The sequence below is a fragment of the Puccinia triticina genome, chromosome 12A (genome assembly GCF_026914185.1).
Source record: "Puccinia triticina chromosome 12A, complete sequence".
Lineage (NCBI taxonomy): Eukaryota > Fungi > Basidiomycota > Pucciniomycetes > Pucciniales > Pucciniaceae > Puccinia > Puccinia triticina.
This window is the reverse complement of record NC_070569.1, coordinates 4,349,214-4,361,293: the sequence shown is the minus strand read 5'-3', so window position 1 is coordinate 4,361,293 and position 12,080 is coordinate 4,349,214. Positions and strand designations below refer to the sequence as shown.

The 12,080-nt window shown below is 48.3% G+C and overlaps 1 protein-coding gene across 1 annotated transcript; it reads right to left on the bottom strand.

Moving 5' to 3' along the window:
- Positions 1-11,485: 11,485 nt before the first annotated feature.
- PtA15_12A423 (uncharacterized protein) lies at positions 11,486-12,080 on the bottom strand (the record flags this gene model as incomplete). Its single annotated transcript, XM_053162031.1, has 4 exons — positions 11,486-11,564; positions 11,656-11,695; positions 11,772-11,929; positions 11,995-12,080. The coding sequence occupies 4 exons, from the start codon at positions 12,078-12,080 to the stop codon at positions 11,486-11,488; spliced, it is 363 nt and encodes a 120-aa protein (XP_053025989.1).

Genomic DNA, 12,080 nt, shown 5'->3' with positions numbered 1-12,080 from the left:
AAAGCGGCCAATGACACCATGCTTAAGATGGAGGCGGATCGACGGCCCAAAGACGCGCCAGTTCAAACACAGACGCCGGCTACCGTCGATGACCTCTCACGCATGCTCCAGTCTTTCAAGCAGCGACTGAAGAAGGAACTTCTGGGATCTGCACCTGCGTCGGAGGCTCCATCTGGGTCGCGCCCTCCTTTGTTTTGCTTTTATTGTCACCGTGAAGGTCATGGCACGGCGCGTTGCTTTGAGCTAAAGAAGGACAAAGAGGAAAAATTGGTGGAGCAGAGGGGAAATGATTTCTTCCTCCCCAACGGTGCCCTAATCCCTCGAGACAATTCTCTCCCAATCAGACATGTCGTGGCGTCGTACTTACCAAATCCGAGTGCGGCAGCGGCTGAATTCCGGACCACTTGCGGCTCCTTGGACCCGTGGAGTCCTCCAGCAGTCTCTTCGCAGTCTTTCAGTGGGGTTTATCAGTCGGATCCGGCGCGCAAGAGGCACGAAGCGCCGAAACCATTCAAGGCGCCGGCAGTCCCACCGTCCGTGGCGAAGAGGCCGGTCAAGAAGAAATCTACTTCGGGCTCCGACTCCGAGGGCGAAGAAATGGGCGCAGAGCCCGAGTTGTTTGAGAGATCTCCAGCCAGGCCGTCTTCGAGTGCAGAACCTACGGAGCCGGTTCCATCGACGCCAGCCAGCAAGCCAGAATCTACACAGCCCAGGGTGCGCTTTGAGAGAGGGATTGCAAAGGACCATCCCCATGCGGTCGAAGGCGTGATTAAGAAGATTTCGGATCTTCCTGTTACTAACCTGACGGTTTCGGAGATTCTGGCGATTTCCCCGGCGGTTGCGGATGGGATGAAGAAGTGGGTCTCCAGAAGGCGTGTAGACGTGGGAGATGGCGAGTTGAGGGTTTCATCTGGCACGCTTGTGGAGGACTCGCCTCGACAGGCGGACGACAACCGGCTGTACTCGTGCCCGCTAGGGTATCTCCCCTGTTTGATTGGCGAGGAAGAGGGGAACGCGGCGCCTTTGGTCGACTCTGGTTCTCAGTTGAATTTGATATCCGATGCGCAGGCGACTAAACTCAACCTCAGTCCCCGAGTGAATTTTCGATCAGCAGTCTATGGGATCGGCAATCAGGCTTGTGAGCTTGTTGGCGTGGCCGAGGATGTTCCCATCAAGGTTGGAAAGACAATTTTGGGAACTTGCCATTTCTGGATCACTCGGATGGAAGGACCCATTATTCTTGGCCGTCCCTTCCTCATGGATTTCGAGGCCACGTTGACGTTCTCTGGACAAGCTGGCAAGCGGATTTTGCTTCCGGATTCGACAGGAAGAAGAATCGAAGTTTCTCTCTGCGCTACGGACGCGGGACGCTGGGAGCGTGATTTCCCAGGCCCTGGGCGTAAGACAATCCTGACACACAAGAATAAGGCTTGTGATGACCTGATCGAGGGCCGGCATTTTTTGTAGATGGGGTTGACCCAGAAAGCGGAGGATTTAATAAGGAGTCTCGCTGTCCTTCCGCAGGGTCAACTCTGCATCATCAAGAGTCTCACGGGCGCTATTTCTCTTTTCCTTTTCAAGATCAGTCCCCTTTCGATATAGACAAAAAATTAAAAACCAAAAAAACCGGTAAAACAATCTCAAATCATAAAAATATTCCTTTCGGTTCCGATTTCACCTCCCCTCTATCCGTACAGTCTGTCATCCATTCTCCGTCCGTGTTCCCTTTGACTCGCCCCAACTCTCTCCCTCTTTACGGCTTGGATTCTCGGTTTTGTGCTTTCGCTGAACTTTCCCAGGAAGAGGGCGAGCAGGAGGAAAATGTTATACCACGGAGGTTGGGAGAACTAAAAGTAAGTTCCTCCCGATTATGCACCTCCGGGCTTGATGCTCCCTCCATGTCAAAAACTCTACCGCGCGCCACACTTGTGAGCCAAGAATCCTCCCCGCTCTTTTCTCCGATTCCAGAAGGACCGTCATCCCATTTGGAACGTCTCCGCGACGAGAATAAACTCCCCTCGTCGTGTTATCATCTCTTCTCTTCGCTTGAGGACCCGTTTCAGGATCAAGAACCCGCGGCTCGAGAGCGGCTTTCTCAAGACAACCATCAAGATTCGAATTATTGTGTTTACCAGGGGTCACAGGCCCAGGCGTATGAGGAGGATATTGGTAGCTCGCGGAGGTTGGGAGAACTAAAATTAAGTTCCTCCCGATTATGCACCTCCGGGCTCGATGCTCCTTCGTCATCAAAAGCATTACATGCCACTGCCGTGAGCCGCCCCCCAAATTTGGATCCTGCCTTCTTTATAGGTGGCGTGATGGCGATGGACGGCGGTCTCCGCAACGAGGATAAACTAGAACTGTGCAGTTTGGATTGTGAAGGTGGCAAAGTTTATTTTGGGTTACGGCGGAGGCACTTAAGGGAAGAAGTAAGTCCTCCCAATTGTGCACCTCCGAGGGCTCTCTCTACGCGTCGTCAAAGCATTACTTTAGCCACGCCTGTGAGCCCAGAATTTCCGTCTGGCTTTCCTTTTTCAGAGAAGGCGGTTTTCGAAGACCATGCAGAGCACCGGACTTGGCGGCTACTCGAGCACGGCCTTGGTTATCGTGCGCAGCTGGCGCTTGTGGATCATTGGAAGGAGGGCGCTTTCCTCTCTTTTGCAGCAAAATATAAGCCGGTGTCGAGGAAGATTAAACCCGTTAATCAGCCAATGCCTCAAAGCCTAAATCCACCGCTGCGACGACCTCCATTATCACGCGATCCCTATCAGGGGCTTTCGCGCTCCTGTGCCGGGCCTTTCGTCCCGCGCGGCCAAGTCACGGAAGAAAGTCTGCAAGTAGTGAACTTTGGGCCGCCTGGATGGTTATCTCCGGATGAGTTGAACGTCATCAAGAATGTATTGGCGGAGAGAAATCTTTCGATAGCATTCGACGAGTCCCAGCGCGGCCTCCTCAAAGAATCTTATGGCCTTCCCTACATCATTCCGGTCATCGAGCACGAACCCTGGCAGAAGAAGAAAATTCCCATCCCAGCAGCTAAGATGGACGAATACATTCGGATCATACGAGAGCGAGTGCGTACTGGCCTGTATGAGCAGTCGACGTCGAGTTACACCAGCCCCGTTTTCTGTGTGTTGAAAAGTAATGGCAGGATTCAAGTGGTTCATGACCTGCAGCCCTTGAATAAGGTCACCATCCGGGACGCCGGCATTCCGCCAGCCACAGAGGAGTTCGTGGAGTCTTTCTCCGGCCGTGCATGTTACGGACTCGGAGATATCATGGGCGGCTACGATGAGCGCGCCTTGAATCCTATTTCTTGGCCCCTGACAACATTCGACACTCCTCTCGGCAGGTTTCAGCTTACCCGGCTCCCTCAGGGGGCGACTAATTCCGTTGCGGTTTACCAGGCGCAAATGGTCTGGATCTTGCAGGACGAGATTCCCGATCACGCCGGGATCTTCATTGACAATGGGGGAATAAAAGGTCCAGCCTCCGACTATGATAATGAGAAGTTAGAATGGCACTCAGGAATAAGGCGATTCATTTGGGAATACGCGGAGACCCTTGAGCGCATCCTCTTCCTCATTGAAGAATCAGGACTTACGGTCTCAGCGTCGAAGTTGGCGGCCTGTGTGCCTGCCCTTGAAATCGTGGGACACGTCGTCTGCAAGGAGGGACGACGGATGGCGAAGACAAAAGTCAACAAAATCCTTTCCTGGCCGACTCCGGTGAACGCGACGGAAGTGCGGGGCTTTCTAGGCGTGGTAGTGTATGTCCGAGTCTTTATCCCCAACCTCTCCCAGATTTCTCTCCCTCTCAGGCGTCTGACGCGTAAGGACATGGATTTTGTTTGGACGGCGGACTGTGAGGATTCTTTTGAGGAGCTGAAGCTCATTATTTGGAAGGATATCGTTCTTGTTAAGATCAACTACGGACCTGACGCGGGTAAAATCAAGCTCGCAGTTGATTCGAGTTCTCACGCAGCTGGCGCAGTTCTTATGCAGGAAGATTTGAACGGGCTCGATCGACCCGCTCTTTACAAATCATTGTTGTTCTCAGATGTCGAATCTCGCTACTCTCAGTCTAAATTGGAGCTTTGCGGCGTGGCTCGTATCCTCAAGAAGCTCCAGACTATTTTGTGGGGACAACAGTTCGAGTTGCAAGTGGACGCGCAATCGCTTATTCAGATGATCAACGCCCCAAGCCTACCCAATGCTCCCATGACGCGCTGGGTGGCTTTCATTCAGCTCTTTTCGTTCGATATTGTCCACAAATCCGGCAAATCTTTTACGATGCCCGACGGATTGTCTCGCCGCCCGCAAGGCGACGAAGACTCTGATTCGCCATCCTCTGATTTTGACGAGGAGGCTCCTTCTATTCGACCTGTGCATTCTTTCTCTGTCAACGCTGAATCAGGCTATTTGGGATATCAAGAGGGTTTTTGGCGGCGAATGGAGATCTTCCTGGCAACTTTGACTCGGCCCACTGGTTCTGATGCTCGGGAGTTTCAGGCGCTCAAGCGCAGATCCGTCGAATTCTTTCTGCAAGCCGGCCGTCTAATGAAGCGCGGTAGTCCATGTTCCCGCATTGTTGTAACCATTGCGTCCAAGCAAGAGGAAATTCTCCGGGAGCTACACAAAGCGTTGGGGCACCGTGGTACCGCAGAGACCTACCGGAGGGTTTCAGAGCGCTTTTGGTGGCCCTCCCTCAAGAATTCGGTGGCGCGTTGGTGCCAAAGTTGTGAGGCGTGCCAGAAAAAGGATTTAAGGCGCCCTCAGGAGCTATGTTATCCAACCGGCGAATCTACAGTGTTTGGTCGCGTCGCGATGGACGCGGTGCACCTCAAGGCAAGTGGTGCAAAGTATTTGATTGTGGCTCGTGATGATTTTTCAGGTTGGGTGGAAGCGAAGATTCTTAATAATCTCACATCGGAGGCGGTCGCGTCATTCCTTCAAGAGCACTGGACAATGCGCTACGGACTCGCACATTCCTACTCAACAGATGGCGGATCCGAGTTTGGCGGCGCGTTGGCGGAGATGCTTCGTGCGTTGCCTGGCCAGCACAGAGTTTCTACCCCATACTATCCGGAAGGTCAAGGGATGGTGGAGCGCGGCCACGGTCCTCTCAAATCTGCCCTGGTAAAGCTGGCTGGTGAAAGTGGCAAAAATTGCCGCAAGTATTTGCCGCTTGTCCTGTTTTCTGATCGCATTTCCACTAAAAGAACAACCGGCTACTCCCCTTACAAGCTGGTTTTCGGCCAGCGCGCGGTGCTACCCCTGGATCTCAAGATTGAATCATATCTGGGCGTGGACTGGGACTCAGTCGAGGACACTTCGGACCTTCTTGTCGCGCGCTCCCGCCAATTGGAGCGCAGCAAAGAGACACGTGGTATTGCTTACAGGAAATTGATGGACGCGCGGGGCGATTCCTTGCGCTATTGGGAAGAGAAACATTCATCAAGAATCCGCGATCCCCTCAAGCCCGGCGATCAAGTTCTTGTTTTCAATCGGTCTCTCGAGACGCAGTGGGGGCAGTTGTTTGCTCATCGGTGGAACGGCCCCTACCGCGTCGTGAAGCAGGTTTTTGGAGGCTCCTATGTTCTTGCTGAGCTTGATGGTACCGAATTGAAGCGGCGGTTCGCGGCGGATCAAGTGAAGAGGTTTTATCCTTGTGGGGACATTTCTGACCAAAAGTAAGTTCCTCTCCTGGTATGCACTTCCCGGGTAGCTACTACCGCCTTTCGTCAAAAACCCTACTTTATGCCACACTCGTGAGCACCGCGGGAGCGCTTTTTTTTTTTTAGGATCCTTCCCTCTTTCCTGGATTCTTCCTCCGGATTCTTTTTTTTTAAGGAGGAGGAGCAGTCTAGGGACAGACTGCATTCGTGGAGGAGATGTGGTGAACATTTTGGTGGCGCCGTGCGCGCATTAGGATTTCAACTCAATTCAAACCTCCCTCAAGATTCAAGTCCTCAAGTTCATCCTCAAGAATTCCACCCCCTTTTCTTTTTTTTTCTGAATTATTCTCTTTTTCCTTTCTTCTTTTTTCTTGGTCCTAACACAGAATTTCTGTGGGTTTGTTGCGTGATTTGTTTGGTGCTTTCTTCTTTTTTATTCTGTCTTTTACATTTCTTCTGGCGCGCGTTTGGATGGTTGGTTATGTGTGGGGTTGGTCTTGTTTGGTCTTTTGGGTGTTTTGTTCTGTTTTCTTTTGGTTTTGTTTCCCGGTTGTAGGGCGCGCAGGTGTGTGATGACTCGTCCGCAGCATGTCACAAACCCCGGAGTTTGAGTTTGAGTTCGACTCAAACTCAGGCGAAGGGGGCGGCATGGACCCGGTCTGAACCATATTATTCATCGGGGTTGTTTCCATCAAATTCTTACGGCTCGAATTCCATAATCTTATATCTAGAAATCTGACATCTTCGGGAGGCTTCTGAACGTTATTTCTCAGCCCATCGCCGAACCTTCCTTCGAAAACTCTTTGAGATCACTATCCCTGGCGTAGTTCGCCAAACCTTCTTAGTTTTTCCCTTTCCTTAAATCAACAAAAACCTTTACACTCCCGCTGACGAGGATCTACCCCTCATCGCCCCTCAATAAATCCCCCCCCACTTCCGCTATCAACCTCGCATCCTAGGATCTTCCCGGACCACCGTGAAGGCAGCGTTTAGGCGCACTCATCCCTTCAAGTAACTGCCGCCGGCCTGCACCGGGCGGAGTTCCACATTTGGTCCCCCGAGCCGGGATCGAAGTCACACACTTTTCAGACCGGAGGGACATTTCCAGCTGAATTGTTTCCAAACTGTGTCACCCTCATTTAAATGGCAAAAATTCACCTTTGGTCTGAAAAGTGTGTGATTTTTCACCCTATTGTACGCGCGTACAATAGGGTGAAAAATCAGGCACTTTTCAGACCAGAGGGGGACTTCTGCCGAGTAAATGAGGGTAAAATTTAACAAAAAAATTAGTGTAACTGCCCTGATGGAATATGATTTGTCACCCTATTGTACGCGTGCACAATAGGGTGACAAATCACACACCAATCAAATTCTGTTGAGGCCACAGCAATGCGTACAGGATGATGAAATGGTTCCAACACTATTCAGATTGACTTCACCCTTGGGTCAAAACAATGTGTGATTGGTGCTTTGCACTTGAGTTAAAGTTTGGTTACAGACAATTTGTGTTCTGTGGTCCAGTTTAGTTACTACTGATTTACAGAAGAGTTCCAGCTGAGTTATGGATACTTCATATATACTTGTATATCATTTCATGTTTGATTACACATATGATGTAGTAGACATTGCGCTGAGTTATGAAAAAAATTCAAGGTAAGGCACTCCCTGGGGAGTGCCCCCCAAGCATCCCTGGTGTATGGACAACCTTATATCATCCCAGTCATTCCCCATGAAACTTGGCAACAGAAACCAATTCCGATCCCTGAACCCATCAAAGACCAGGTTATAGAATTGGTAAGGGAAAGACTCAGCACTGGCCTCTATGAGCAATCCTTTTCCAGTTATTCCAGCCCTATATTTTCTGTAAAGAAGCAGGATGGTAAGCTCAGAATTGTACATGACCTTCAGAAACTCAACAAAGTCACCATAAAGGATGCAGGACTACCACCAAAGACAGAGGAACTCATTGAATCATTCACTGGAAGGGCTGGCTATGGACCAGGTGATATTATGGGAGGATATGATGAAAGAGAATTAGCTCCAGCATCCAGACCTTTGACCACTTTTGAAACACCTCTGGGAAGATTTCAACTCACCAGATTACCCCAAGGAGCCACCAATTCAGTTGCAGTTTACCAGGCCCAGATGATGTGGATACTCCAGGATGAATTACCTCAACATATGGGAATCTTTGTGGATGATGGAGGTATAAAAGGACCAACCTCTGACTACAATGAAGAAACTCTAAAGGACAAACCCCAGATCAGAAGATTTATCTATGAATATTCCATTACTCTGGAAAGGATTCTTTTCAGGATTGAAGAAGCTGGACTCACCATCTCTGGAAAGAAATTTGCTTGCTGTGTACCTGCTTTGGATCTGGTTGGCCATGTGGTTTGTAAAGAAGGAAGAAGAATATCCACCAAGAAGCTCAACAAGATTGAAACCTGGCCAACTCCCACCACTCCTTCAGATGTCAGAGGATTCCTAGGTATCTGTGTATATGTCAGAATGTTTATTAAAAATTACTCAACCATCACTGCTCCTCTCAGAAAGCTCACCAGGAAGGACTCCTCTTGGGATTGGACTGAAAACTGCCAGGATGCCTTTGAGGACCTCAAGAGGATTGTTGGAACTGATATCACCTTGAAGAAATTGGACTATGGACCTGATGCTGGCTTAATAAAACTCTTGGTGGATTCCAGTGTTATTGCTGCAGGTGCTGTACTTACCCAACAGGATTCTGATGGACTGGATAGGCCTGTGTTATATGAGTCAGTAGTCTTTTCACCCAGGGAATCAAATTACTCACAATCCAAATTAGAGCTTTGTGGTGTTGCCAAGATCCTCAATAAACTTCAAACCAAACTTTGGGGCCAACATTTTCAACTCAGAGTGGATGCCCAGTGCCTTATTGGAATGATAAACAAACCTTCACTCCCCAATGCCCCTATGAACAGATGGATTGGATTTATTCAGTTATTCTCCTATGATCTGGTTCACACTCCTGGAAAAACTTTCACCTTACCTGATGGACTGTCAAGAAGGCCTCCTGATTCTGATGAAGATGATTGCCCTAGCTTTGATGAAGATGAAACCTGGATCAAACCTCACCCTGGATTTGGAACTAAACATTCTTCTTTTGGCCTGCTTCTGGGGACATCAGCTCAGCTGAGGGAGGGGGTAATTAACTTGCAGCAAGTAATTTGGAAGCACCTCCGGCAGGAATACCTTTCAACCATGATAAAACCTCCAGGATGCAGCAGCCTGGAATTCAAGCAAATTTTACACAAATCAGCCAACTTTTTCCTTTCCAATGGAGTCTTGCACAGGATCAACAAACCATTTTCCCAAATAGTGGTCACCTCACCTTCAGCTCAAAATTCCATCCTTAATTCCCTTCATGAATCCTTAGGCCACAGAGGTATTGCTGAAACTTACAGAAGGATTAAACTCAGATTTTGGTGGCCAGGTCTCAAGAGAGGGGTAACCAAATGGGTCCAGTCTTGTGAAGCTTGCCAGAAAAGGAGTTCAAAATTTCCAATGGAACCCAAGAAGCCTACAGGAGCAGCAACCATCTTTGGAAGAGTCAGTTTGGATACAGTTCACATCAAAGCTGGCAAATGGAAATACCTGGTAATTGCAAGAGATGACCTTTCTGGATGGGTAGAAGCAATTGGACAAGAAAAGATTCAGGCAAAGAAAATATTTCAGTGGTTCTTGGACAATTGGATCTACAGGTATGGAGCTCCTTGGTCAGTCACAGTGGATGGAGGCTCTGAATTTGGACAACAATTTCAAAAATCCCTTCTGGAATCTGGAATCAAAGTCAAAGTCACCACTCCTTATTATCCTGAAGCAAATGGAATGGTAGAAAGAGGACATCAGTCAATTAAGGATACTTTAGTCAAACTCTGTGGAAAAGAAGGCTAGAAGTGGAGGAATTATTTACCTTTTGTTTTATTTGCAGATAGAATTTCCACCAAAAGATCAACTGGTTACTCACCTTATGAACTAGTTCTTGGACAGCCCCCCATCTTACCCATTGACCTGGAATTGGAAACCTTCTTTGGAGTGGATTGGTCTAATGTAGAAACAACTCAGGATCTTTTGTTGGCCAGGACTCAGCAGCTTGAAAACAGGGATACCATCTTGCAGCAAGCACACCAGAAGCTTATGGACTCTAGGAAGAACTCTGTGGATTACTGGAACAGAAAGAAAACATCAAGGCAACCACTAAATAAATGTCAATTAGTAGTAGTGTAGAATAAATCTTTGGACTCACAATTTGGCAAGCTCTTTGAAAATAAATGGAATGGTCCTTACAGAATTAAAGCTCAAAACCCAGGAGGATCTTATATCTTGGAAGAACTAGATGGCATAGAATTGGCTAGAAGGTTTGCTGCAACTCATGTCAAGGAATACCACTCCAGGTAAAAAATAAAATAAAAAGAATAATCAATCCTTTTCTTTTCTTTTCTCTTCTCTCTCTCTATTTCCTACAAAATAAATATAAATCAAATAAAAATCAAATCTACAAATAAATCAGAAACAAAATCAATATAAATCAGCTTTCAAATTCTTCAAATAAAACAAAAATCAATCTCACCTCTTCTTCTTTTATCACTACATCTCCCTCTTCCACTTCTCTTTCATCTCCCTCCTTCTCCTTCTATTTTCCCTTCTCTTTATCTAGAAATAAAATTAAAGACATAAAAATAACATTAAGCAAGAATCCTCAATAAAGAATAAAAATATACATATATATATATATATATATTAGAACTTACCATCAGCCCTTATCCTCTCCGCCCTTTTCAAATTTATGGATGCCATCCCGCAATTCTGCATCCTCCACCGTGCAAACAGCAACCGCCATCCAAAGCTCAACCCCCCTTGTCACACCCAAACTCATGAGACCATTGCGCGCAAGTCTTCACCAGGGCTTGAAGGCCTGGCCAAGGATAATCTTGAACAACTTGTTCCTTGAGAAAGGGCCGGTGAGTAGGGCATTGGGCCGCAAGGCTTGGGTGAGGATTGTGAGAATTCAACAAACTAAGAGCATTGATTTCATTAGATTCTTGAACAAGTAATTAAGAAAAGTAACTGAGAAACAATCATTGCTCTTACCTAAGAGCAAGGGCGATAACACTAAAGAGTCTTTGGAAGAAGCAAATCAAGAGTAAATGAAAAGTGGAAATGAAGAATGAGACTTCAGAAATAGGAACAAGCAACTATGAGTACGGGTGAAGCCCGGCGTCTGACGGGAGAAGGTGAATCGCAGTGTCTACCAGGGGAAGGTGAAACGCAGTGTCTACCGGGGGGTGGGGAGCCGCGGCGTCTGACAGGAGAAGGGGAGCCTGGACACATGATGGGGGAAGGTGATCTACGGCGTCTGACGAGGGACAAGGGGAGGGGATCTATGGCGTCTAACAGGAGACGGTGAGCCTCTGCGTCTGACAGGCAACAGTAAACCGCGGTGTCTACCCGGTGATCAAGAGTCGCGGCGTCTGACCGGAGGAGACCTAGAGTCCCAGCCTCTCCCAGGAGGAGATCTTGAGTCTCGCCCTCTCCTAGGAGGAGAGTAAGAGTTACGGCGTCTCACAGGCAATCGCGAGTCGCGGCGTCTGACAGGCGATGGCGAGTCATGGCGTCTTTCAGGCGAGCCCCGCCGTGACCAGATGAAGAAGACAAAGAATCCCTCCCACGGCGCTGTCCATTCCCACCGCCCCGCCGGTCTCGAGAACTCCTTGAGCGGCCAGAGCTGCTCGAATCTGAGTCCAAGTCACTCGAGTCAGTCGACGAGATCTATGAGATGTCCGAGCTTGAATCGTCATCGTCCAAAGAGTCCGTGGCGTCCAACTCGCGTAGCTTAGCCATTATCAATCTGTAAAAAGTCAATAAGACGCAAAGTTCAGTATGTTACAAGCATGGATTGAGATCTTTGATATCTGAGATCACTGTGGTGCTTGTTTGACATGTTCACACATTTATTCCATCCGCACTCCAAGTCCAATGCTGGTGACTAAGGAACAACTCAGAACCAATCAGCATGGGTCAAAAACAAGAAGGGAGATGAAAGGAGCAAACTAACAGTAGTTGATTGAAAATCTGGTGTTTGTAGGAGTATCAGTCAGCAATAAGCCCCCAAACCAGACGTGCATCAAGGGATTGTTGAAGTGTTTGGCAAAGCGTTTGAGTCCCAAGAGAGCAGAGTTGAATCTAAAGGCTGAGGCAATCCAACAGGCCAATCTGAACAAATGTACAGCAGTGGTCAGTGCGGGATGGCCAAGCAATGAGGGGGTGATTTAACTTACTGCTTTATACTGTTGAGAGTGGCGCAGGGGATGGAGTAACCAGTAACAACAGATATGTTTTGTTGGTCATTACCAGTGTCTAGCAT